This window comes from Lontra canadensis, unplaced genomic scaffold (assembly GCF_010015895.1).
Source record: "Lontra canadensis isolate GAN:19392208 unplaced genomic scaffold, GSC_riverotter_1.0 scaffold174, whole genome shotgun sequence".
NCBI lineage: Eukaryota > Metazoa > Chordata > Mammalia > Carnivora > Mustelidae > Lontra > Lontra canadensis.
Window position 1 is genome coordinate 171,246 of NW_022631168.1, and position 22,775 is coordinate 194,020.

At 62.9% G+C, this 22,775-nt stretch overlaps 1 protein-coding gene across 2 annotated transcripts; it reads left to right on the forward strand.

Annotated features, from left to right (window-relative positions):
- The first annotated feature begins 8,678 nt into the window (after window positions 1-8,678).
- Window positions 8,679-22,765, forward strand: BGN (biglycan). Of its 2 annotated transcripts, none has more exons than XM_032846319.1 (8): window positions 8,679-8,818; window positions 17,708-17,959; window positions 18,275-18,387; window positions 18,897-19,110; window positions 19,611-19,721; window positions 19,940-20,033; window positions 20,117-20,255; window positions 21,570-22,765. In XM_032846319.1, exons 2-8 carry the CDS (start codon window positions 17,710-17,712, stop codon window positions 21,765-21,767), a joined length of 1,119 nt encoding a protein of 372 aa, XP_032702210.1. In that variant the 5' UTR covers window positions 8,679-8,818; window positions 17,708-17,709; the 3' UTR covers window positions 21,768-22,765. The 2 variants fall into 2 exon arrangements, with proteins under 2 accessions (XP_032702210.1, XP_032702211.1); XM_032846320.1 differs by lacking the exon at window positions 8,679-8,818 and adding an exon at window positions 15,666-15,768.
- The last annotated feature ends 10 nt before the right edge of the window (window positions 22,766-22,775 follow it).

Consider the following 22,775-nt stretch of genomic DNA (forward strand, 5'->3'; position numbering starts at 1 on the left):
GGGGCTCACAGTCAGGCCGCAGCTGGTCTCCTCGCCCTTTCCCAGCTGCTGGGAGCTCTGGCAGCCTCCGCCACCGCCGTCAAGGAGCCAACCCCCCACCCCCTCCTGGGGTGTGCACCAGGCACCTTGATTTGGGGCTTCGGCCGTGGGCTCCAGTTCCTGCCGGGCTCCCTTCCCTCACTCCACACCTGTACGCCCTCCTGTAGCAAGCTGGAGACCCTTGACCTGTCCCACGGCCGGCTGGTGCCCCGGGGGCCTTCAGCATCTGACGCTGCACCACAACCCAGCTACGGGCCCTCGGGTGCTGCACCTGAGCCATGACAAGAGCAGGTGGAGCCCACCACTGGCTCTCCATGCTGAGGCCAGGGGGCCCTCCCAGGCAGGGGTGCCTCTGGGAGGAACCCTTCACCATCCCCATCTCTCCATCTTTGTTGCCATAACCGGAGGCTGTGCCCAGTGCTTGGCGGGCCCAGGGTAGCCCAGGGGGAGAGGCGCGGACGGCAAAAATCTGGGCAGGGATGGCGAGGGGGAGGTGGGAGGGCCCTGGCCCAGAGCAACAAGGGCTGAGCCTCAAGCGAGGACCTGCTGGGTGGCAGCAGGGACCTGCCTGACCCACCACCCTGGGTCCAGGGGCTGTGACTCTGTTGTCCTGCCACCCTCTGCTTCTCTACCCTTGTGTGATACCTGCTTTCTCTCTTGGGGGCCTTCTCTCCTCTGCTTGACTCTGCCGTCCCCACCCTATAGACATGTGGCCCTGAATTCCCTCTGTGACCCTTGAGTGGCTCAGGACCCCAAGCTCATCTCCACGCACCTGGGGAACAACCTTATTGACCCACACCACCTTCTCCTGCATCCAGGTGGTCTACCCAGCGCGGTCCTCTGGCCTCAGCAGGGGGAGGGGGCGGCGGAGGGCTCTCTCCTGGATTTAAGCTGCATTTGTTCAGGGTACTGAAGTCACCCTCCACCAGGGCAGGTAAGGGTGGGCACGCTCTTGGGATGCAGCAACTCGGCGGTTCAGACTGCATCGGTATCTCTCTTCCAGGAAGCATCCCTGTCCCAGGTGTGGGCCCACAGAGACAGTGAGGAGGAGGAGGTGCCTGCCCTTTGTTCTAAAGCCGCCGTGCTCACACCGGCACCAAGGCCGGGGACGCCTTGCCTCTCCCTCTGCCCCTAATCCAGTTCCCAGGACCCTTACCCTGGTTCCCCCCAACCCTGGTGCATACACATCCCCCCCTGGCCAGTCTGTGGGTCACCAGGGCCCCACTGAAGGACTTTAGGGGCAGGGGCAGGCATGCAGTGACGTGGGATCCGGATGTACCCCTGTAAGACCTGGTGCCAGGGAAAGGTGGGGAGGGCGTGGTCTGTGGGAGGCCAGGCCTGGCCCTGGGAACCCAGGGGTGACTGCCCCCTGGCCAGCATCGAAACCTGTCTGCCTAGTGGGGGTAGCAGGGGCAAAGACAGGCAAGCTGTGAGAGCTCGGCCCTGCCAAGCCCTGAGGACAGGACAGGACAGCTGGGTGGAGACACAGGAAGAGGAGAGGGTCACCAGGTCAGCCTTGAAGGCTCATGATGCCACTGCACCCGATGCTGGGGAGGCCAGGAGCAGCAGAGAGCACAGCTGATCTAGCCCCTGACCCCAAGGCGGCGGAGGCTCATGGTGGTCTGGGGGCCAGAGAGACAGCTAAGTGACAGGCATCAAGGACGCAGCAGGAGCAGGACCAGCCCTAGCTCTCAGGGTTACCCGGCTGTGGGAGGAGTGAAGGAAACGGGACCAAGTACCCACTGCAGAGACCTTGCCCGGCCACCACCAACGGCTGGTGTCTGGGCCTGGGAACCGCGAGTCTTGTGCGGGTCCCATCCTACAGCCAGGCCCCGACCCCCAACACTCACCCCCGCTCTACCCCCATATTCTCAGCAGAGAAAGGGCCAGACTCAGGCAGGGGGCGGGGAGAGGCCTGGGAAGCTTGGGAGTGTTTGCTTTGGACTCATCCTTGCATTCCTTCTTCTCTGGGGCCCGGGCCCACAGATATGGCACTTCCTGTTCGGGCTGGGTCAGAGGTCGGCAGCCCTCGAGGCGCGGGCCCCTATGGGAGGGAGGGCTTGCTGCTTTCCCAGCTCTCATGAGCCCTCCTCCCCAGCTGGCTGCGCGTCCTGGTGCCCTGCTCTCCTGCTACGGTCAGCCCCCAGTCCCCTCGCTCCCCAGGCGCAGAGGTCAGGGCCTGGCAGGCACAGGAAGTTCAGGCTGGGAGATGTCGCTCCCTTGCCGGCCTCTCTGCCTGGCAGCTCTCACCTCTACATGAGGCCCAAGGGCCTGGCACAAGTAAGGGCCACATCCCAGGGCCCACAGTTTGTCAGGGCAACCTGGCCTTGAGCTAGGACGAGAGGGACAGACAGGGGCAGCCCACAGGTGTTACGGGGGTAAATTCCACTGCAGCCCGGAAGCTCCTTGGCCTGTGGGGTGCTGTCAGGCGGGCTGACCCCAGGCCTGGAAGCCAACCCTTGACGATCTACCCGCAGATGCGGCCAAGCCCCCATGGGTGTCGGCCACTAGGCTCCCCAGAAGCCCACTAGAGCTAAGAGGAAAGGGTCAGCTCACAGGAAGTTTACTGGGAGGCTCTTGGGGACACCATCTCGGGGAGGGGAGGAGAGTAGCCCAGGAAAAAGCTGGCCCGTATCCGAGGATGGCCCGGCCAAGCCCCACAGGCGCTCATTACAGAGGCTGCCGTGCAAAAAGTACAACTTTCTCGTGAGGGCCGGGAGCTCACGGCAGGGGTAGTCAGCAGCTGCAGGCCAGGGGGCTTCCGTCCTAGACGGGAGATGGCTCAGGCAGCCTGGCGTGGCCCCAGCGGGATGTCCCCAGACAGAGCCCCAGCCAGGGCAGCGAGCACAGTATGTGTGATGCCTGCTGGCAGGACCAAGGCCCCCCTTCACCACTACCACCCCACCAGCGCCCTGTAGCCGCCCCTTCTCCACCCATGTCCCTGACCCTGTACTCGCTGCTCGCTCATCAGCCCTTGGGTGGAGACAGGGGTACTGAGGTAGGGAGAGGGAGGGGATTCGGAGGGTAAGGACAGTGGGGATCAGGAAAGGGACACATAAGCCAACAAGTGCCATTGTAGAGAATGGGGACAGGAAGAAGACGTGTACCAGTTGGGGCCGGACTGACGTCTCCTTCCAGGACCTCAGCAGAACCTTGTATCTCTGCCCACCCCTCCCAGCCACAGTCCCGGAGTCCTGGCCATCAGCTTCCAAATTCTTCTCCAGCTGGCCCACTCCTTTCTAGCCCTAGCTACCCCTGGTGAGGGCCAGCCTCCCCGCTCCTTTGCCAGGCTCCCTGCCTAGCTTTCTGCACATTTGGTTCCGGGACTTCCTCCTGCCTCATAGCCCACGTGGTGGCAAGCTCGGTTCGAGGGCCCCCGGATCCAGAAGAAACAGGCTCAGGAAGGAGCCAGGCTGTATCTAACATGGGGTGCCCCAGGCCCTGCCACCCCCAGCCCCTATCCCTGTAGCAGTCACCAAGACAGCAGCCACGCAGGGCCAACCCAAGAGACACTGGTTGCCCAGCCCCCTCCCCTGTGCCTGTCCTTCCACACAGCCCCCACCAGAGCCTCCTCGCCCAGCAGGCGGCAGGAAGAGGCAGGCACACTCCTGGGGGCTGGCCTCCCCCTGGGGGAAGACCATGCGGGTGCCGGGGCGCCTCATGGCCTCCCTGAGTCTCACCGGCTTCGTGGACAGCCCAGAGATGCCTCCCTCATCTAGCCACACCCAGACCATGCCTCGCTAAACATAGCTAGACACAGGCCCCGCCTCCGTGGAGACCCCTCTGGGCCCTGAAATTACAGCCCTGGCGGCCTGGGGCAGAGAGCCGCTGTGTGATTATGTCCTCAGGGGAAGGTCAAAAAAAGCTGTGGCATGGAGAGTGCCAGCTTTCACTGGCCACACCTTGGCTATCAGCACTGGGAAGCTTCCAGAGAGTGGAGGCTCGGTGCACTCCGCCGCAGCTCGGCTCCCTCTTGGTTCTGTCCAAAGGGTGGCCTCCGTCGGGGATGGTTCCCAGCCCCCTGCACCCAGACGGTCTCCTGAGCCCAGTTAGGTATGTTACCTCACGGCTCCCAAATATCCAAATGTCTGAATGTTTGACTCTAGCCTCCAAGGACACTCCGGGTAGGAGGGGCTGCTCCCTGGTGACAAGGGGCCTGGCTCCCTGACTGTCGCTGACCCGCCACTGAGGGTGTGGAGAATGGGAGTGGATGAGGCCAGCAGACTGTGAGTAAGGCCCACATGTGAGGCCGTGAACTTGGAGATGCTGGCTTGGCTTCAGGGGCTGCGGTGCCCAGGAGCCTCGAGGGCCCTCTTAGAGATCTTGGCTAAGTTCTGGGCAGGGTCACTTGGTCAAGAAGTGACCTCCATGCGTGTCTGAGCTACGACCCTGCTGGGCACCTCCCTGTTCTGTGGCCCCGCCCTGAGCACAGAAGCCAGGAGGCGCTGGGAGAAGCCTGACCGTGTGGCTTCTGGTCTGGTAGCACGTGCGTCGGGGTGGGCCGGAGAATGGGTGGGCTGACCGACTGACTCGGTGCCCAGGGAGGGGACAGAGAGACAGATGGGAGATCTGAGGAAGGAGTGAGGAACCAGGAAGAAAAGACGGGGGGGGAGGGGTGGGGGGCGACGACGTGTAGAGGCAGACACAGCCCAGCAGAAAGGCCAGGAAGGCCAGAGAAGGGGGCTGGCAGAGGGCCCCTGGAGCTCAGGGCCATGCTGTTCTTTCCAGGCCCCAGAGGTTCATGGGACCGGCAGCTGGGTGGGCTGGAGCTCAGGGGGAGCTCTCTCAACTGCTGTCACCTCGGTAGAGGCCCCTTTCAAGCCCCTGGACCTTGACCTGGGGGCCACGTCCCAGGCTTCCAGACTCTACACTCCAGGGAGCCCCACCAGAGGCAGGGTTTCCTGCTGAAAGGGGGGCCATGACCCAAAGCCTGCCTGCTGTGTGCCCTGCTTCTCTCCCGGACCCCCCCCCCCCCCCGCCCAGGGCAGGGCACACACAGCTGCAAGCCAGCTGTCGGGGACAGGCTGCGGCTGACTCCAGGCCCTTCACACGGAGGCACACAGGATGGCAATGGGCTTAGGTTGCCCTGCCCTCGGAGCCCCCGCCCCCCCAGCCGCTTAGCAGACTGCCTTCCCCTCCTCTCAGCTCTTTATCCTCCAGCACATGCCCCATTGTCTTAACACCCTTGCCCTTGCCTTGCCCTTGCTGGCCCTCCTGTCTCCTGACTACTACCCTGCCCTGCGACCTTCCTGCACCCTCCCTGCACTCTGGGGCTCTAGGCTGGCTCCCGGGGAGCGGGCTGGGACAGTGAGGGGAGGGCCGGATGCCCTGAGCAAGGATCCAGCAGGCTTGGCCAGCCCTCCGTAGCCCTTTGAGAAAAGTGTCCAGACTCGGGCTTTGGGGGCCTGTCTGGTGGTGTCCCGGAGGTCCAGGACATGCTGGGAGAGGGCCCTCGTCCCCCACGAGCTCATGCTGGCCAAGGCTGGGCTCCGCCTCTCACAGCCCCCCTGACCCCCGTGACTTGGCCAGCCCCGTGTACCACGTGTTCTTGCGGAGCTAAGCCAGCTGTGCATGGGCCTCCTCAGAGCCTGGGGGCCTCAGGAAATGCCTGCGCTTCCTTCCGGCCTTGCCCTCCATGCCTGCCCTCCCCTCCCTCCAGCGGCCTCCTCCCAGCCTGGGGAAGCCAGAGCGCAGGGGGCCACAAGTACGGGCTGCTCCCAGCTGGGGTTCACGTTGTTCCTGGGCTCTCAGGGGAAAGCGGAGGCTTGGGGAGAGAGAGTAGGAAGGGGAAGGACTGGGGAACTGAGGTGCTGCCTGGCTGGTCTGGGAGTGGCCCCCAAATTAGAGGGCCAGGCCGGCTGAGTGACTCAGGGGCAGACTGCAAACCACAGACACGAGAGCCTTCCAGGCGCAAGAGCCGTATTTAAGGAAATATTGCCCCAGATGCATCCCCCATTGTCACCTGCAAGCTCCCTCCGGAGGCACGCCTGGCCAACACCAACACCTCCAGGGCTGTGCACTGTGCAGGGGACACTGAGGCTGCCCCACCTAACTGGGGTGATACTCTCTCCCCGCTACTCCTCGCTGTGTGCTAGTCCTTTCACTGCCAGTGGTCCTCTTCCCTCCTTTTTCTCTTGTATATTTTAAGTCACTTCCTCCAGGAAGCCGTTCTGAACCTCTGGTGCTGGATGTGGGCCTGGGAAGGCAAGAAACAAGAGTGCCCCCACACACACAGGGCTCAGAGCTCAGCTCCGGAGCTCCCAGAGTGCCTTTCCCCAGCAGAGCTCCAACCACCACTGGGACTCCTGGAGGCCAAGGACGTGAGTGTGGGCTCCTGGGGTCCCAGCCCCCGGAGCAGTGCAGGGCCAGTGGAGGGCGGCATGGGCGGGCGCACAAGGCCAGGTGGGGCCTCAGATGCAGCTAAAGGCTCCTTGGGGCAATGGGCGTGTCTTACATGGTGGGGTTTTTTTCCTTTTTAGAAAAAGCTTTATTAAGATACAATTCACATACCATAAAGTTCACTTATTTAAAATGTACTATTCAGGGCGCCTTGGTGGCTCAGTGGGTTAAGCGTCTGCCTTCGGCTCAGGTCATGATCCCAGGGTCCTGGGATCAAGTCCCACATCGGGCTCTCTGCTCAGCGGGGAGCCTGCTTCCCCCTCTCTCTCTGCCTGCCTCTCTGCCTACTTGTGATCTCTCTCCCTCTCACTCTCTGACGAATAAATGAACAAAATCTTTAGAAAAATAAAATAAAATATACAATTCTGTGGTTTTTAGCATGTTCAGTGTGCAACATCGCCATTATCAACTTTAGAACACTTTCCTCAGCTGGCAAAGAAAACTGATATCTTCAGCTGTCACCTTCTATCCCACCCCCCACCCGACCCTTACCCCCTGGCCCTAAGGAACCTCTCATACTCTTTCTGTCCCTATAGGTTTGCCTATTCTGGATGTTTCACGTGGAATCATACCACGTCTTTTGTGACGCGCTCCTTTCACAGAGTGCGATGGCGGGGCCGCTGCGACTGGGGACGCCGAAGCTCAGAGAGTTTGAGTGGGTCGCCAATAAACAGTAAAAAACAAACAAACAAGCAGACAACGATTCCCCTTGTCTGCAAGGTCATGTGTTCTCTCCCGTCTCCAGGTCCCAAGCCGCCTCACCCGTTAAAACAAGAGCTCCCCTCCCAGACCCTGTTTTTCCCCCATCTCCCTTCTCCTTGGCCTGGAAGCTTCCTGCAGGCGGGCACCGCAGCTGGACCAGGACACCCTGTGTCTCCGGTCCTCCGCCGAGGGCGCTGAACTGATGCTGCTGCGCCTGGAAGGGGATCCCGGCCCAGCCATATCCCCAGGCAGAACCTTCTAGACCCCACCCACACTCGGCTCTGGACAGCAGGCCAGGTGGGCAGGACCCCTGTTCTCCCTTCTTGGACCCACCTGTCTTTCACTTCCCTCAGCTTCTGCCTGTGGAGCCTGTCATCTCTCCGTGCACTTTTCTCTTTTGATCTCGGAGGTGTTCTGTCTCAGCTCCTTGCCTGCCTTTACTTTCTTCCCTCTGTTTCCTTTGCGGACCTCAGCACTGCTCCCCACCTTGCTTTCTGGCTCTGTGGAAACCCTCCCCTCGCCCGTGGGAGCCTTCCTCAGTGCGGTGTCAGCCTGTGACGGAGGCGGGCTGTGGCCCGGCCCTGCTGCATGCTGGCTGCACAGACCAGGGGAGGAAGGGGACCCCGCAGGACAGGGAGGCGGGCTGCTAAGGCCCTGGGCTCTAGACACGGGGGAGCTGGGCTCCCAGTGGTCACGTGGGGCTGTGGGTGACGGTGGCCTCTTCCTGGGACATTAGGCAGGCCGGCCCGGTTCGCCGCTGTCAGTGGCCAGCACAGGGCTCAGCCCTGAGGAAGTGCCCACCCACAGAGCCTTCACTGGCTCCCGGGGGACGCATGGATGGAGCAAAGAAAGATGACTCACTTTCCCACTCTCAGCTTGTCTGAGCCTCAGGGCGGGCAAGCTAGGGAAGACCCCCAGAGTCTGTGACGCCTTCCCGTCAGTGCCCAGCTGAGTCTCATCTCAAGTTCACACAGAGAAGACCAGTCCTCTTTTTGAGGGAAAAAAGATGAGTGGGGTAGGGGGGCTGGGATGGCCAGAGTACCTGGGAGCCTCATCCAGCCCTTCCAGAAACGCACAAGGCTGCCTCCCTGACTGCGGAGAACCACCTCCTTGCTCAGGAGACTCTGGGCGGGCTCAGGACAGGATCCCAGGCCCCTCTCCTCCCTTCCCTTTCTGCCAGTTCCCGCCCCTCTCTGGGCCTCAGTGTCCCTATCTGGGCAGTGGAAAGTTTGACTATCTAAGGCTGTGCCTGCCCAGAGACACCAAGGGTCCTTGTGTGAGTGAGTGTGTCCCTTCCCCATGCGCCTGGGGCGGGGGGTGGGGGGACGCTAGCCCAGCCGTCTACAAGAAAATTGCTCCCTTTGAAGCTTCCAGGGGGGCCTGGAGGCCTGCCCCCTCCCTCCCTTTTTCCCTCCCTCTCTCCTTCCCTCTCCGCCCCACCAGCCCCCTCCCTCTTTTCCTCCCTCCCCGCCCCCTCCTGCTGTTGTCCCCTCCCTGTCGGCCAGCCCGCCCAGCCTTTAGCCTCCCTCCCACCGCCTCTGTCTCCCTCTCTCCACAAACTGTCCGGGAGTGAGCAGCCGCTCTCGGAGGGCTCAACTGAGACGGACAGACGCACTGACTGCCTGACACCCAAGCCTGCCAACTAGCCAGCTTGTGCCCGGCCGCTTGTCCTCCCCAGGTAGGGCCCCCACGCCGTTGTCCCTGCTGTCCCCTCCTTGTCTCATCCCTGGTTCCACTGCCCTCTCACCATCCTGGAGATGTCCCCTGTCCCTACGGCCCCCACACCACCCCTCCACATCCCTACCCTTGTCCCTGTCACCCACTTACCTCCCTCTCCTACTCCCAGGCTGCCTGTGGTCCCCACAATTCCCACGCCAATGCTGTAGGCTCCTGGCCCACACCACTTCGTCGCTGCCCTGCGGCTCCCTTAGTCCTTGCCCCTTTCTGCATTTTCTGCCCCCCTTTCCTCTCCCTTCTGGCCTCACTCAGCAACACTGCCTGCCTTGCCTGCCTGCCCTCCCTACCTCCTTCTTGGGTTCTTCCCCCTTGACTGCCCCCCCTCCCAGAGCATGGCCCTGGCATGGCTGGGTGGCTGGCATCCCAGCTCTGCCAGCAGCCCTCTTCCTCCATTGAGAGTCCCTGAGTCCCCGAGAGCTCCCTGCACTTCGGCAGCCGGCCCTGCCCAGGACTAGTCCTTGGCGTGGGCTCACAGACTTGGTTTCCCCGGCACACTCCAGGCAGCCTAACCCACAGGCCAATTCCCTTCCTCCACCTCCTCCTGAGTGAGGGGTGGGTCCACATGGCCCTGACCACAGGGTCCCTGGGTGCGGCTGGCTGGGTGGCTCTGTTCTGCCTGTCCCCAGGACCCTCTTGGATTGAAACTCAGAATGGGGGGGGGCGGAGAGAAATGTAGGCAACTGGGCCATGTTAGCCTGGGCAGGCCTGGCTTGGGGCCCTGGAGGGCTTCTGGGGACCCTGGGGAGGGGTGAGGCCACAGGTCCACTTCCAAACTCAGACATCATTGTCCCAGCATGGGTGCCTTTAAGGATCAGTGAGGTTCAAGAGCTCTGTCCCCCAAAAGCAGCCCCCACAGACTGGTGCATGGGACCACTCCAGATTGGAGGGAGAGCCTCAGGCGGGAAGCAAAAGCGTGGCGCAGGGTTGTTCCCAAAGTGCTTTGGGAGGGAAGGAGTAGCCCCTGCTGGTCTCACTCCCACACCCTCCATTGTACAAAGGGGACAAGTGAGGCTCAGAGACAGGCAGGAACCTGCCCACAATTGCACAGCAAGTCCGACACAAAGCTGGGGCCAGGACCCAGGGCTCCTGATTGACAAGCCCTGGCAATCGACGCTGTACCACCCAGGGAAGCCTCACTTGGGCACTGGTAATGACAACCTGCGGCCAACTGCATGGCATGGGGATTGGAGTGGGAGGTGACGGGGCCACTGGTCCCTGACCTGCAAGTTCCCAAGATGGCTGACACGTTGAAGGGACTGCCAAGTGACCCAGGAGAGGAGCAAGGCAGAAGAGAGCTCTGTGCACGTGTCACCAAGTGCCCTGGAGGGTTGGGGGATGGGAGCACCCCCCTCAGGGCTCTGAGGGTGGGGCTGCGGCTCGGGCACTGGTCCATCAGGGCTGCCCAGGACGGTCCTGCGGAGGGGAGCAGGAGGCCCACAGTACTCTAGGGCAAGGTGGTGGGTTAGGGTGGGCAGTGCAGATCTTCAGGCCAGGGAAACTGTTCTCGAACCATGTTTGTTAAGGGCCACTCTGGTCGCAGATATGGCCAGTCCTGTCCTCAGCACGCTCCTGCCTCCACGCCCTCCACCCTGTAGAGACTGACCGGCGTTGAGAAAGGCTGGAGATGCTCAGGCCTCCCTCAGTGCCAAGGAAGTTTCCCAGGGAGGTCCCTGCAAGGCCAGGGCTGGTGTGGAAAGAGAAGGCGCAGGCGGCCGCGACCACGCAGGGGAGTGCCTCCTGGACGCATGCAGCTGCCGGGTCCTTCCACTCCCTGAGACACAGTCTGCCCTGACAGAGGCCCCGTCGTGTGAAAGCCGCCCGTGTCTGGCTATGGCGGGGCAGTGCGGGGTAGCCTTGCGGGGAGGGACGGTGGGGGTGCATTGAAAGGAAGGCACCGCACTGGATGGCGAGAGCAGACTGAGAGCCTGCCCCCCACCCACCCACTGGCCTGCCTTTAAGCCCTAAAAACTCAGGTCACAGTGGGCATTAATCATCCCACCGCTTTTGTGCTTTGCCCTGGAGCAGAGACCCGTGTGTCCGTGTTGTACATGGGGAGCCTGAAGCCCAGCTTTTTCACTGATGCGCTGGGGACAGTTCTGGGCAGGCTCATTTCAGGGGCCCAGAAAGTTGGCCTGCCAGTCCTCTGACCAAATTTCTTCCCCATCCTACCAGTGGCCCTGGCCCGCTGGAGGAGCATAAACAAGGAAAGCCAGGAGGAAAGGGGGTGTTTGAGAGACCCCAGGGCGTCCAATCTGGCGCCAGTGCCAAGTCCCCACAAGAGGGCAGAACCTTTCAATAGGGCCTCCCATCTCTCCCAGCTCCCCTGCTTCCTGGGCCCCCCACGGCCATCCCTCTTTCACTCCCTGGAGAAGCCCTGTGGAGACAGCACAGCACAGGACAGGACTGTCCCAGCGGTCACTTGTCCTTACCTGTCTGGGGACACAGTTGTGGCATGAGAGAGTAGCAGTCTCCCAGGAGGCCCCTGGGGCACACAAGCAGCAGGCAATGGCCCAGGTGGCGTCCACACTGCCCCCATTCCACCCCCCCACCGCAGATGGTCCCAGCCCCGGCCTCAGGCCCTCTGAAGCCTCATCTGCTGAGCAGCTGGGTCGTTTGTCTTGCACGTCTCTGGGGACCTTCCAGCACCCCTGATTGTAAGAAACATCTTCCCACCCCCACCACAACTCCCTCCTCACCCTCCTCATCAGTCACCCCAGGGTAAGAGAGCTTGATCTCTGCCCGGACCTGCCTTCTGCCACACCTGTTGGCCCCAATGGTGCGAGGGGACACACCAGCCCAAGGGCTTGGCTCAAATTGAGGGACTGGAGGAGTGATGGTGGCTCTCCCAGGCACCCTCCTTGTGAGCCGTGGAGTTGTGGGGGCGGGGTGTGAGCAAGAGCTCCCCCTAAAGGCAGGGTCCTGGCGGCTTTGCCCCCCTCCTGTCAGCTGACCGCGGTGTCAATCAGTACCCCACCCCTCCATCCTGTTCTCTTCTGCTCAGACACTGGGGCCCACAGGATGCCTTCTGTAAATCCCACCTTAGAGGGAGGCAGTAAGGGGCCTGCCCACAGGGGTGCTGCACTGGGGGAATGGGGAGGGTGTGTGCTCGGTCCTGCTCCCCAGGGCCTGAGACCCATTAAGGCTCGCTGGCCAGCCCTGTGATCAGGCCAGTCTCCCAGTGGCCCCTGGGGTGGGCGTGGGGCGGGGCCCTAAGGGCCACCTCCTCTAGGGGGTGGGTGGTTGGGATTCATCCCCCCGACCTGGAGCCCTCAGCCCGAGAGCCCCCCACCCCCACCCCGTCAGGGCCTCCTTCACCGCCTCTGGGATTCCAGGCTCCTGGGAGCCGCCCCAGAGCCACCCCATTTGGCTTCTGCTGTCCCCACCAACCGCCCTGCTCTGGATCGGGGCGGTCCACAGGGTGGCCGTGGAGGATGCCTTCTCGCCTGGGGCCCAGCAGCCTCAGTTCCCACGGCAGCCTACAGAACAACATCATGGCTTTCTGGCATTCCGGAGGGGCCAGGACACAAATGACTCAGCAGCCCCTCCCTGTGGTAACACATCTCTCGGCTTTAAGGGGCCCGGGTCTCTACCCAGTCTCCTAGCTAGGGCTCAAGGCCAGAATCCGCAAACATCAGCCTGGGGCCGAGCTGCAGGGCTCCCCCATTTCTCTCCCACCATCTGCCCCTTGACAGCTGGATGGCCAAGTGGAACACAGCATCCACCAGCCTGAGTGGCTACAGGATTTGGGATTTGGGGAACAGAAGCAGTACTTGAAGGAGAGAGACAGAGGGCAGCCCTACTCCCAGGAGACCGGAGGCCAGCGCGACTCTGAGCTCCTTGCAGCCTGAGTCCCGGCTCGCCCTTGATTATGGTCCACCAGGGCCTCGGAGGCCTCCTGGCCGAACGGAGGTGTGCACGGGGGGAGCCCCTGGAGGGGCCTCCTGGGCCAACTACAGACATCTAGCTCCCACCCCCAGCCAGATCCCCTGGAGGAGAACAGGGAACCCGATGCAGGGAAGGGGCTGCCGGAAACCCTGGGAGAGAAGGACCTCACTTGGCCTGGCCCAGCCAGGGAGCAAGGCAGGTAGGACGCCAGGCTCTGGGAACCAGGCTGAGAACCTCTCCCTGTGGGGTCTGGTGCTTACTGGGACGGAAAATGCTCCAGGGGAGCTCCCCGGCCTGGCTGGGACGATGGCTTTTCCATGCCCCTGCAGACCTGGAGCAAGCACCCGGTGGCTGTGCTGGGGCCACGGAGGGGCGGCTGGCCCTGCACACGGTGGGGAGCTACCGCTGGTGGCAGTCAGAGAGAGGCCCCGTGTTGCCAGAGGGTTCATGGGGTGGCAAGCAAGGAGGCAGAGGGCCCACAGACCAGGGCTCAGCTTTCCGGCAGCATCACCTCTCAGTTCAGCTGAGGGAGCTGCTCGGGAGTCTTTTCCAGGGGCCCAGAGGCTGATCCAGCACCCTGCACAGCCTAGGGAGTACAGGGTCTTATGGCTTTGGGACCTGTGGCACAGCCGCCAATGACGGAGGATGGGGCCAGGCACATGGGCAGGTAGACAGACAGACTGACAGTGAAGTCTAGTTCCACCATTTCCTTACTGAGTGACCTTGGGCAAGAGTTTTGGGCAAAGTCTGAGCCTCAGTTTACCTGTTCACCAACTGGTAAAAACACCACTTTCTTCTTTTGGTCTTTTGGGGTGGGGGGTGGTTTGTTAAGAGATCATTTAAATCCCCTGCCCCATTTCCAGGAGATGATAGCATCCACCTTCTTCCTCAAACAATCCAGAACGTGCTGAGGAGGAGCTCAGGGTCTCTTCAGTGAGTGGGAGGAGAAGGAAGGACACCTGCGAGAGGACCCGGGAACTCAGGACCCTCAGCTGACCTGGGTCCCCTGCTGCCTGGCTCCTGGCCAGCAGTTTGACCCTCCTGCTTTCCAGAGGTTTCCTCTGCAGAGTGGGGGAGGGGTGGATGGCTTTCCTGAATACCGAGGGGAGAGAGGTCTGGCGTGTCAGCGCCGGCCCCCCTGCCGGCTCCCCGGGACCAGCCCCCTGCAGCCGATGGACCAGCTCCCTGCTGGCTCCCTGCAGCCTGCAACTGGCACTGGCAGGTCGGAGCTCTCCCCGAAGGCTGACAGAGCCCGGGGCCCACCGCACGTCCAGTCCCCCGGGGAGGCCAGGGCCATGGCAGGAAGGAGCAGATGCAGACGACGTGGGGCTCAGGGCCTGCCCCCTCTCCACTCCAGCCATAAGCCCCTCACACGGTCACCCCCTCACACGCACACCCCTGCATAAGCTTCAGCAGACCCACGGGGGGGCACATGTCCCCTCTCTCTGCTTGGCACCCAAGTGAAGAGGGTCGGTGGGGCCCGGGAGGGTGGCAAGGAGCAGCTGGGAATGTAGCCTGTTGTTTGAAGCTGGTCCCTGAGGGCTTTGGTGGACAGAGGAAGGTGGGGGGTACCCTGTGCTGCCTGTTCCTCTCCCACCCCTCTGCATCCACATAGTCCTAGGGCTTTGGCAGGGCTAGGTAGACGGTGGTGTGCACACCAGAGTTCAGGTCGGGTAGCTCAGTGGGGCCGGACGCCCTGGGCTGAGGTCTCGGGACGGTGTCCGGCGTCTGCGACTTGGCAGCAGCGGGCCACACATCTGCAAGCAAGCTCCCAGCGTGCACCAGACCTTAAGCCCTGCTCCCGCCGCCCTTGGCCTGGCTTGAATGCCTGGCACAGCCCCTCCATGTTCTCAGAGACTGCCAATGCGTCATGTTTGGCGCTGACCAGGAGCAGTCCCGCTCGGAGGACTGCGCTGGCTTTCAGGGGCTAGACAAGGAAGGCCCTATGGGTCTGGCGGCGCAGGCTCCGGGAAGCCCAGCCTTTTCCCTTGCTCACACCTGTGGGCACCAGGCCGGAGGCCTCATGGCCGTGACCACTTCTTTCCTCTGCTCGGAGGGGGAGGGGTCCAGCAAGCTCCAAGCACGCTGCGATGGCGCTCGAGGCCTGCTGTGAAGTCCTCCGGGACACCCCCTCAGGTCCACTGTCCAGCCAGCCCCCTCCTCCCTGGGTGACTCTACCCGCTGCATCTGCTCTGCTGGGAAGCCTGCCCAGCCCCGACCCTGCCAGCCTGTCCACGGCCTGGGCCCGGGAGCGGGTGGTGGGAGAGCCAGCCCCACCTTGTCCTCAGCCTCTGTCATAGGGCCCCCGGTGGAGGGCCTCCAAGCCCTCAGCTTTAGGCCCTCCCACCACAAGCGAGCCCGTGCGGGAGCCCAGGGCCGCAGCTCCACGTTTCCGTGGCCCCCAGACACAGTGACATCATCTGAGCTGATTCTTCTCCTCTACAGCCCCCGTCCACCTGGGACAGGTCCCGGGAGCCCATGTGGAGCCGGGGTGGCCAGCTTCCCTGGATGGCCTCCCCAGTGCTGTCCATCCTCTAGTCTGGTGGGAGGGCCAGATATGGGGGCTGAGATTCCCTGCAGAGACCCCCCCCAACCCTCCCCAGCCCTGACAGGCCAGAAGAGGCCTGCTTTTGTCCACCTCTCCCCACAGCCTCCCTGTGCCTGGCCAGACCACCCCAGCCACCCCCACCTATCCAGGTGAACTGTGGCTCCCAAGGCCTTCCAAGTCTCCCACTGGGCGGTCCAGCCCTGACTCATCCCGCCTGTGAGGTAGCGGCTTTGGCAGGGGTGCCAGGCAAGAAGGGAGCAATCTCCTCCCTCTCTCCAATTCCATCTTGCTCTCCTGCCTCCATCCTCCCCTTCCTGTTCTCTCCCACCACTCCTCCTCCTCCCAGCTCTGGGCGTCCAGTGGCTCCCAGGCGAGGGCCCCAAGCAGCGGCCCAGGCCTACCCTGCTCTGTCCTGGAGGTCGCAGAATCAGGGGAAGAAGGAGGGACACACTGCCCAGGTAGGCAAGCACAGGGCCTTCTCCCTACTCGGTCCCGTGACCTTCTGGGGGCTCCCCTGGGTCCTGCCTGGCCAGTCTGGGGCTGGCAGAACCTGGGGTATGATGGTGGGGTGTGGGGGCTTGAAGGAGATAGGCATACTGGGTGCTCCCCCTGGACATGGGGGTCCTTACTTTGCTGTGTGACCTGGGACAGGCACGCAGCTTCTCTGAGCTTGTCTCTGCGGGCCACACTCAAGAGGGCTGTTGGGAGCTGCTAGGGGTGCTTTGGGGCTGGCTGTCCAGCTGAGTCCACTGAACCATATCCTGGGTCTGTGACCTCCACCAGCCAAGCACACCGCAGCCCTGGGTGCCAGAAAGGCTGCTGCATACTGTCCTGCTCTGTCCTCAGGAACGGTGGGAGCCAGGGCAAGCTCCATGACCCACCGAGGGGTGCCTGAGTGTGAAAGGGGGTGGCAAGACTGGGCTGGATGGGAACCCGGAGCATAGAGCAGTTGTGCCCAGACCCAGAAGTGGTGCTAGACCCCTGGCCTGCTGGTCGGGAAGGTTCCAGGGCGGGGGGGGGGGGCAGCCTTCATCAGCCAGCCTAGCCCCACACCAGCTGGGCTGGCCCAGGAATGCAGCAGGCAGGGTCCTCCACTCCCTGGGGACCCCTTCCACGTTTCCACCCAGTAGGGAGGCTCAGGGGTCACCCAGCCCCACTGAAGCCCCTCACAGGCCCTCCCCTATCCAAAATGGGCCCCAAGTGAGGAGGGTCCCCCTGGGGTGGGGCCCAGTATGGGTCTGCAGGGAGCCCCTGGAACCTGGCCAGTCTCACCGCCCACAGATGCCCCCAGAACAACCCCAGACACCAGAGTCTGGGAGGGAAGCAGGGCAGGCCCACTTGTGCCTGTGTAACAAACAGGGAGATTAGGCTGCTGGGACTGTCCCGGGAGGTCTGGGTAGGTGAGGCTGGTGGGACCTTCCCACAGGGGGCCGCTGCATGGGAGAAGGAAGGAGGTGGGTAAAGACGGGCACCTGGGGCAGGTTTGGGCAGGACAGCTTCCCCCTCACGCCCACCCCGCTGCCCAGCCTGGGGGAGCCTTCAGACAAGCCTGAACCCGCTTGCCACCTTGGCAGGAGCCTGGTCCCCTCTGGGGGCCTCTCCAGGGGGCTGGGCCACGGGCAGAAGGCAGGCAGGAGCTAAGTGCGAGCCCTGGGGCTCAGCAGGCCAAGCCAGGTGAAGTGTTGGGGGCCAGGAGAAGGTGCCGAAGCCCTGGGGAGCAACAGGGAGGGTGGTGGGGCCGTGCCCCCTCCCCTCAGTGACTTTGCCCCTGCTCTCTCTCTCTCCCCCCACCGCACTGCCTTCGGGGCTAGCCCGGGTCTCAGCCCTGCGTGCCCAGCCTGGTGTCTTGGCCTCTTGAGTTTTCTTCGAAAAATGTGGGTGTGCTGCAAGGGGGAGCTCAGGCAGGGAAGGAAGTGACTCACGGTGGTCTAGCTCAGTGCTGACTGCGCCCACATCGTCCTGAGCCACAATTCAAACCCAAATTCTTCAAGGCCAGTATGGGGCGAAGAGTTAGTTACCTTTCCGTCCTCCGTCCGCCTCCTCCACTCCGTTTGCTCCCCTCACTGACCAACCCACCGTGGGGCGGACTGCCAGCTGACTCAGTGGTGTGTGGGGGACAGCGGGGGAGGGGGCCAGCGCTGCCAACTCACCGACTGGCAAGACGATGCATCGCCCATGAAAGCCATCATCCTGCCTGGGATCAGAGGAGAGCAGAAGGAGGGGTCCCTGCCTGCCCACATCCGCTCCCTCTGCTGCCCCCTTTCCCGCCGCTCCGACCTTGAGGTGCATGGAACCTAGGTTGCTGGCGTTTGGAGGTTTGCCGGGACAGGTCCCGGAGAGCAGGTACGAGTGCCGAGTGCCAGCTGGGCCCTCCTGACAGCCCCTTCCTCCTCCCAGGCATGCCCACCATGCTGCCTCTGTGGCTCCTGGCATCCTTGCTGGCCATGAGCCAGGCCCTGCCCTTCGAGCAGAAGGGTTTCTGGGACTTCACCCTGGACGACGGGCTGCCCATGCTGAATGATGAAGAGGCTTCAGGTGCTGAGACCACGTCAGGGGTCCCGGACCTGGACTCCCTCACGCCCACCTTCAGCGCCATGTGTCCCTTCGGCTGCCACTGCCACCTGCGCGTTGTTCAGTGCTCTGACCTGGGTCAGTCCCGGGACCAGGGGGAACGGGTGCATGAAGGCACAGGCCCAGCCTGAGTGCCCCACTGAGGAGACACGGGTCCGTCCTGTGGGAGGAGCCTGAGAGGGTGGGGTCCGGGATGGGGTGAGCGCACACCGGCGTGGGGATCCTTGTTCCCACGTGGAATGGTGTCCATCTGTCTGGCTGCAGGCGCATGGGGAGTGAGAAGGGCCTTCCTCTGTGGCAGAGCCCCTGTGCGCGTGTCTGTGTGCATGTGTGTGAGTGCGTGTCCCCATGCTCAGAGTCACTCACGCGGGCGACGGTGGCCCTGGCCCCCAGGTCTGAAGGCTGTGCCCAAGGAGATCTCACCCGACACGACGCTGCTGGACCTGCAGAACAATGACATCTCCGAACTTCGCAGGGATGATTTCAAAGGCCTCCAGCACCTCTATGTAAGCCCGGCCCAGCCCTGAGGGGCTTCGAGGAGGTGGACCGTCTTCCCCTAACGAGTTGGGTGCTTGTGGGTGTGTGCACGCATGTGTGCAGTGCAAGAGGGGCCTGGGGGCCCATGGAGTCCTGTGAGAAGTCCGCACAGCTGCAGGTCCCAGGTCGCCCTCGAAGATCTCAGCAGCCGTAGCAGCCATAAGCCCAGGGTAGAATTGCTCAGCCTGGTTCCCTTCGTGGCTGAAAACTTTCCGTTGTATCGGGGCATCGCAGCGACCCGAGAGGGACAGATTTTGTCATAGCCAGGATGCAAGTAGGGAAGTTGAGGCTCAGAGAAGGGGGGTGCCGTGCGAGGCAGGAATGGCACAGCCGGGCCTGGGGAACCTCCTCAAGGCTGCGCTGGCAACCCCCACTGATCACCAGCCCAGGGTGGGTAGGCAAGGGAAGGAGAAAGCGAGAAGGGCGGGGCATCGGCGGGGCACGGGCACCTTCACTCGCCACACCCTCCCCGTCCCAGGCTCTCGTCCTGGTGAACAACAAGATCTCCAAGATCCACGAGAAGGCCTTCGGCCCCCTGCGGAAGCTGCAGAAGCTCTACATCTCCAAGAACCACCTGGTGGAGATCCCTCCCAACCTGCCCAGCTCGCTGGTGGAGCTCCGGATCCATGACAACCGCATCCGCAAGGTGCCCAAGGGCGTGTTCAGCGGGCTGCGCCACATGAACTGCATAGGTGAGTGCGGCCGGCAGGGGGCGCTCACGACAGGGCCTCTTGCAGCTGGGGCGGCTCGGTGCCCCAGGCAAGCCTGGTGAGCCTCACAGAACATTCTGGGAGCCTGCCCCGGGGCTGCCTCAGCAAGATGAAGAGAAACCTGGGGACCATAGAGAGAGGGAAGGAAAAGGGCCAGCCAGCTGGGGACCATCTGGGACCCAGCCAGAGGAGCTAAGCAGGCTGGGGTGGAGCCCCACCTTGACCTCTGGCTCCCCCCCCCTTTCCTACTGCTTCCCCTACCCCCGGAGGCCTTGCCCCTACCTCCCAGCACCCTTGGGAGCTAATGGTCTTGAACATCAGGAGTCCGCAATCAGCCCAGTAAGGTAGCAGAGCTGCTTTCAGGGGCAACTGGGGAACCAGGGCCCATCGGGCCAGCCCAAGCCAGGAAGCCCACAGGACCTGGGGCTGTGCGGGCGGCCAACCAGATCCGGCACCAGGGCTGAGCAGGGCCTCTCTCCTAGAGATGGGCGGGAACCCCCTGGAAAACAGTGGCTTTGAGCCCGGAGCCTTCGATGGCCTAAAACTCAACTACCTTCGCATCTCTGAGGCCAAGCTCACCGGCATCCCCAAAGGTAGGAAGGTGGCCCCTTTCCCCCACACTGTCAGGCCTCCATGGCACAGATGGGCACGGATGGGGGGCGGGGTGCTGGAGACGTCTGGAACCATCAGTCAACTCAGGGAGGGCTTTGGTAGTCCTGTGCTCGTGTCTGCCCCCCACCCACATACAGACCAGGCCACACACGTGGCCTCCCCTCCTGCACTCCATCAGAGCACCCTCTCTTCCTGGCAGATCTCCCCGAGACCCTGAATGAGCTGCATCTGGACCACAACAGAATCCAGGCCATCGAGCTGGAGGATCTGCTCCGCTACTCCAAGCTGTACAGGTGTGCCGGGGGTCCAAGCGGGGCGCGCCGCCCCCTGCTCTTTTCGCCTCTACCCTTTGGTGCATCTCGCCTGCCCTCCGCAGATTGGGCCTGGGCCACAACCAGATCCGCATGATCGAGAACGGCAGCCTAAGCTTTCTGCCCACCCTGCGGGAGCTGCACTTGGACAACAACAAGCTGTCCAAGGTGCCCTCTGGCCTTCCGGACCTCAAGCTCCTCCAGGTGAGGGTGTCAGCCCCCTCGCCAGCTGCTGTAAGGCAGCATGGCTTAGACCTTGCTGTGGTCTGGCCAGCTCCTCCCGCTCTCTCTGCCTCCACCTCCGCATCTGGAAAGAAGCAATCGCAAGGATCCGTGCCGAGGAAGGAGGGAAGGCGAGCGGGGACTCCACTGTGGGTGGCAGGGAGGGCAGGTCATGGGCAGAGAGGTGTGAGGCGTGAGCAGGAGTTGGCCTGATAGATATTGTAGCTCAAGTGTTCCTAGGTGGGTGGGACACCAGAAAGGCATGGCAGAGCCTGGGAGGTCGGGGACAGTCTGGCCATGGGAGGTGGACAGATTTGTGGCAAGATAGGTTCAGCTCGGGGCAGGATATAGACTGATGGGGGAGGTGCAGGGTCTTGCCTGGGGTTCTTTCAGGGACCCCTGTCCCTGGCTTGGCTTCCAGTCTCTTCCACGGCCCATTCACACTCTCCAGGACACCTGTCATTCTCACAGGCTGTGCAGCCACAGCCAAGTCCCAGACCAGCCCTGCCCGGGTGAGGGCGTGGGAGACGGGTCAGCCCAGAAGCAGCCGCAGGGAGGCCCAGGCCCGGCTAAGCGCGCCCTCTAGCGGCCGGTGTCCTCTCTGCCTCTAGAGGGCGCAGTTGCAGCGTGAGCGCCTCACCACCACCGTCATGGCGTTCCCTACCTGCTCACGCCCCCTGCTTCCCCTGTCCCTCCGCTAGAGAGCGGCTTCAGGAAGTTAAGGGCTGCTAAAAAGCAAGCACCCCTGGGTACTGGAAGGAAGAGGAGGTCATCTGCTAGCTCTTTCTCCTCTCACACCTATGGGTCTCTGAAGGGAGAGGCTGCTGCCCAGAGCCAGGCCTGGAGTTTGGGAAACTCAGAGAGAGGGCCAGAGACCATCCATGAGCCCAAGGAGCCATCTTCCCTGCATGGAGACTCACACCCCCAGGTCCCTCACTTCCCACCCACCACACACCACGTGTGGGTCCCTCGTCCCAGCCCCCGGTCACACACCAGTACCTGAAAATCCCCCCAACACCCACCTGACACCCATACCCAGGCCTTGGTTTGCTGCCCCCAGCCTTGGAAGAGTCACATTCTGGCCCTCAAAAGGGCAAGCACTACAATGAAAGTACCCTCAAGGGGTGGCCAGGTGGGACCCAGCTGGGAGGGAGGGCCCAAGCCTTCTGTTATCTACCCTCAACGTGGCCCAGCCAGGCTGGACCAGATTCCAAGCGCCGTGGTGGTAGGGGGCGGGGGGGGGGGGGAATCCTCCGCCCTGGCACTGGGCCTGAGCCACGTCCCTCTGCCCCCCAGGTGGTCTATCTGCACACCAACAACATCACCAAGGTGGGCGTCAATGACTTCTGCCCCGTGGGCTTCGGAGTCAAGCGGGCCTACTACAACGGCATCAGCCTCTTCAATAACCCTGTGCCTTACTGGGAGGTGCAGCCGGCCACTTTCCGCTGCGTCACTGACCGCCTGGCCATCCAGTTCGGCAACTACAAAAAGTAGGAGCAGCCAGCAACCGCCGTGGTGGCCTGGGCGGGGTCTCTAGAGAGCCCAGCGGACATCCTGAAGGGGAGGGCAGAGCGAAGGAGCAAAGTCAGTGCCCAGCTGCGCCCACTCCAGCCCCGCCCTCGATCCTGGACCCCAGCTCGCTGCCTCCCAACGCCCTTATCCTGGCTCCCAAGCATGCAGATGGGGCACAAGACCCAGCCTCCATCACATGTCTCCGGCTTCACAGCTGTCCCTGCCCCCGCACCCCCAGCATAGCCACTCAGAGGCACCCTCATAAAGCTCTCTTCCCACTCACCATGAAATCAAACTGCCCAAGGCTCCAGCCCAAGAGAAACAGGCCCTGGGTCAAGGGGCCGGGAAGGGGCTAACAAGGATGGAGACAGCCCACCCCACCCGCCTGGGACACATTCCTCCTCGTGTACTTCCAGCTTCCAGCCGTCCTGGGCCTGGCCTGCCACCCTGGGCCTCCCATGCCCCCCCAACCCTTCTGCAAGACCATGGCCCATTCATCCAGGCCTCCTTGCCCTACTGGCCTCTAGACCAGTATTTGCTTCTCTGGCACTCTGGCTCTTTCTCCCCCTCTTTCTGTCTCCATCTGTCTCTCTCAGCCTCGCTCTCCTCTCTCACATCTCTGAGCTGGGTCGGTGTCTGTCTCGCTGGGCTTCTGCCCAGCCCCTACCCAGGCAAGCTAGGGGACAGAGGGCAGCTGCCTCCCAGCCTGCCCTGCCCAGGCCTTGAGCCCAAGTCTGGACAGTCCTGGAGGGCACCAGCTGCTGGAGGTGATGCACCCCGCATACACCCCATAGTCTGAAGGGGAGCATTGGCCCTGGCAAGGGCCTGGCATCCTACTGGAGCCCCAGCCAACTGTCCTTGTCCCTCTTTCCCCCCATGACAGCTAGTTGTCCCCTCCCTTCGCCTTCCGGCCCCCTGGTACGGTGGGGCTGCTTCTGAGGTCGGTTGTTGTCTTTCAATTAAAGAAACACTGTGCAGTATGGCTCTGTG

Bases quoted from the DNA above. Each gene is read 5' to 3' on its own strand.
- BGN (XM_032846319.1), top strand. From the start codon at position 17,710: ATGCCCACCATGCTGCCTCTGTGGCTCCTGGCATCCTTGCTGGCCATG. The intron at 18,388-18,896 runs GTAAGCCCGGCC...TCCCCGTCCCAG, and splicing joins AAGGCCTCCAGCACCTCTAT to GCTCTCGTCCTGGTGAACAA. The intron at 20,256-21,569 runs GTGAGGGTGTCA...TCTGCCCCCCAG, and splicing joins CGGACCTCAAGCTCCTCCAG to GTGGTCTATCTGCACACCAA.